Source organism: Gavialis gangeticus, unplaced genomic scaffold, assembly GCF_001723915.1.
Source record: "Gavialis gangeticus isolate Ggan-Ray unplaced genomic scaffold, GavGan_comp1, whole genome shotgun sequence".
NCBI lineage: Eukaryota > Metazoa > Chordata > Crocodylia > Gavialidae > Gavialis > Gavialis gangeticus.
In genome coordinates, this window is record NW_017729022.1 from 183,414,061 (window position 1) to 183,417,360 (window position 3,300).

A 3,300-nucleotide genomic window follows, 5' to 3' on the forward strand; every position below is an offset into this window, starting at 1 on the left:
GAATAGTTCTCCTTAGTGATGACCCCTCCTTTCCATTGGGAGTAAGCCTCCTTTTTGGCAAGGAGACATTCCCGGATGTTTTTAGTGAGCCACGGAGGCTTATATGCTCTCCTGCCCCCTTTGACCCTCCTGGGGATTACCTTCCCCTGTTTTGTTAGCTGATGCAGATGAAGTTCAGTGTTGATAAGTACAAAGTGATGAACATGGGGGAAAAATAACCTGAAATGCATATACATGATGATGGGCTGCTACTGCTCAAGAAAGAGATCTTCAGATTAGTGCGGATGGTTCCCTGAGAACATCAGCCTAGTGTATATCAGCAGTCAAAAAGGCAAATAGAGTGTTAGGAATTATTAAGAATGGAATTGAAAACAAAACAGAAAACTTAATTATGTCACTATATAAATTCATAGTATGCCTGCACCTTGAATTCTGTACCTTTTCTGCCTGGTCCCTTCAACTTATGAACATGAGCCTGCAATGCGGTGCTGCAGCTAGTAAAGCAACCAAAACGCTGGCTTGCATCCATAGATGCTTCTCAAGCAAATCCCAGAACATCATTCTCCCGTTGTACTCGGCCTTGGTGAGGCTGCAGCTAGAGTACTGTGTCCAGTTTTGGGCACCACAATTCAAAAAGGATGTGGAGAAGCTTGAGAGAGTCCAGAGAAGAGCCACCCGCATGATCAGAGGTCAGGAAAATGGACCTTACGATGAAAGGCTGAGAGCCATGGGGCTCTTTAGCCTGGAAAAGCGCAGGCTCAGGGGTGATTTGACAGGTTAACTTTTCTGTTGACACCTTACTTTTTCATTTTTCTGTATCTGATTATTCAGTGAATATTAAGTTGCAAAAATCAACCTCTAGAAGGATAATATTCTGCCTTGGTCTAATAGGTGTATTAAGAATAGAAATATATATGCATTGATGAAAGAGAAGAGTAAAAGGTAATTACATCTACAGTATTACTTTTTAACCATTTGAATTTTTTTCTTTCAGACTGCAGTTCGCCATGAGTCCTGTAATGGCCTGTACAAATTATCTCTTTCTGGTTTGGATGGGGGAGACTCAATTAATCGATCTTTTCTGCTACTGGCGGCATCAACATTATTAAAGTTTCTTCCTGATGCTCAGGCACTAAAGCCTATCAGGGTGAGAATGTAACTATTTGCTTCATTTGCATGTCAGTGGTAAATTTGTTATTTGTTTTTTTTTAATTGAAAGAAAGAAAAGGTTATAAAGAAAAACAATGAGAAAAAAATCTTTGATTACGGCTGAAATTCACCCCTTTCTGGAAAGCCTAAGTAACATATAGAAATAACAATTATTTAACTAAAGGTCTGAAATTTATTCCATTTTTTCAAGAATAATACTGTAATCCTGAATAACTTCATATATAGTTGTTTTGTCTGGAATTATACTGCGAGAAGTATTAATTGTTTTTCAGATTTGTTCTTTGTATTAATCCAACTTAATTTCTGAAAATAGGAAAGCCCTCTATTAAACCAGTGCTACTTTGTATGTGGCTTTTTTTTAAACCTTTCTGATCCCAGTTCTGCACAGAAGTCAGCCGTATTATCACCACAACAAACTGAAGTGACTGGTTCATGCTGTTTTAGACTATTTAGAGATAAGTTAAAACCAAATTTAGGAGGTTTCATCAAGGCTTTGCATCAGCTTTAAATAATCTGTTTCTAAATTAGTTTGAATAGGGAGAAGGCTTTCCTGCCTCCAAGTAGCTATCCTGTTGCTATCTTGCCTGTTATTGAAGGCTGCCAAAATCTTATTTCCAGTTGGGAGGTCAGATTCAACAAGATTTTCTTAGGTCAGTTAGGAAGGAACGCAAATAAAGTAACATACTTCTCAACAATGCAAGAAACTGTATCAGTAGCATTCTGCTTCAGCTATTCTGATTAGCAATTTTGTAAATTATTGTGTTAAATGTGAAAGTAAAAATATTGTGAAAAATTCCCACAATTCGTTGTTGTTGTAGTTGTTGTAGCTTTTTTGGGGAATTCTGATTTCTTAAGTATTAACAGAAAATACAGAAGAAAATGTAACTTTTGTTTTATCATTTATTTTTTATGTTAGATGAAAAGCGCATCATTTGCATTCTGGAATTAATTTTAGTTTCTGTCCATTATTTTATTTGGTCTCTGATTAAGATGGATGTTGTTGGAAATAGTAAATCTGTTAACTGCTGCAGAAATATCCTTACCTTGTTTTACCCTACTTTTTAAGCTGTCCAAATTGTTCTTCAGGCATAGTCTTTGATAAAAAAAAAAATAAAAATATCTTCTTACAGATAGAGGATTATGAAGAAGAACCAGTGTTGCGACCTGGTTGTAAGGAGTATTTTTGGTTGCTATGCAAACTGATTGATAACATACATGTAAAAGATGCCACACAGGTAGGTGCAATTTGGTTTACTCTCAGTTAACGGGGGGGGGGGGGGGGGGGGGGGGGTTGCTGTTTTTTGTTGGGTTTTTTTTGAGAGTTTGATCATTATGATCCTTTTGAGTTCAGCCCAAAACACTGTAACCTCAAATACAAAAACAACATTATGCGGTCAGTTGCATTTACGCTGGTAAAATTTTGCTCTTAAAATAAAATAAGCATATTCTGTATTTAAAATAAGTGTGTAATATTTATGGATATTGCTTTAAAAAGAGAGAGGCTATTATATGCATTTATTAAATAACTCTCTTATTACTTAATAAAATACAAAATACCCAAGCTCTCTGGATCATCTGGATTTTAACACTGAAATTCATAAAATAATTTACATAGAATCATAGACAATTAGGAAGAGACCTCAGGAGGTCATCTACTCCAACCCCCTGCTCAAAGCAGAATTGTGCCCAGCTAGATCATCTCACTCAAGGCTTTGTCTAACTGGGTCTTAAAAATCTCCAAGGATGACGATTCCACCACCTCACTGGGTAACCTGTTCCAGTGCTTTACTACATTCCTAGTGATAAAGTTGTTTCTGATATCTAACCTAAACTTCTCTTGCTGCAACTTGAGACCATTGATCCTTGTTCTGTCATCTGCCACCACTGAACACAGTCTAGGTCCACCCTCTGTGGAACCACCCCTCAGGTAGTTGAAGTTTGTTATTAAATCCCTTCTGTCTTCTCTTCTCCAGACTAAAAAACCTAGTTTCCTCAGCCTTTTCTTAAAATTCATAAGCCCCAGCTCCCTAACAATTTGGAAGCCTGCCAGTGCCTTAATCATTAGGGGTGCACCGATTGAGATTTTGGGGCCTGATACCGAAAGCCGATATTTAAGGAGGCGTATTGGCC

General features: G+C 37.4%; 1 protein-coding gene across 1 annotated transcript in view; it reads left to right on the plus strand.

The window, feature by feature from the left end:
* Positions 1–3,300, plus strand: part of USP34 (ubiquitin specific peptidase 34) — a 237,910-nt gene that overhangs the window by 121,024 nt on the left and 113,586 nt on the right. The window contains exons 35-36 of the mRNA XM_019516623.1: positions 995–1,147; positions 2,301–2,405. Coding sequence (XP_019372168.1) covers positions 995–1,147; positions 2,301–2,405 — 258 coding nt within the window. The remainder of the gene's footprint in view (positions 1–994; positions 1,148–2,300; positions 2,406–3,300) is intronic.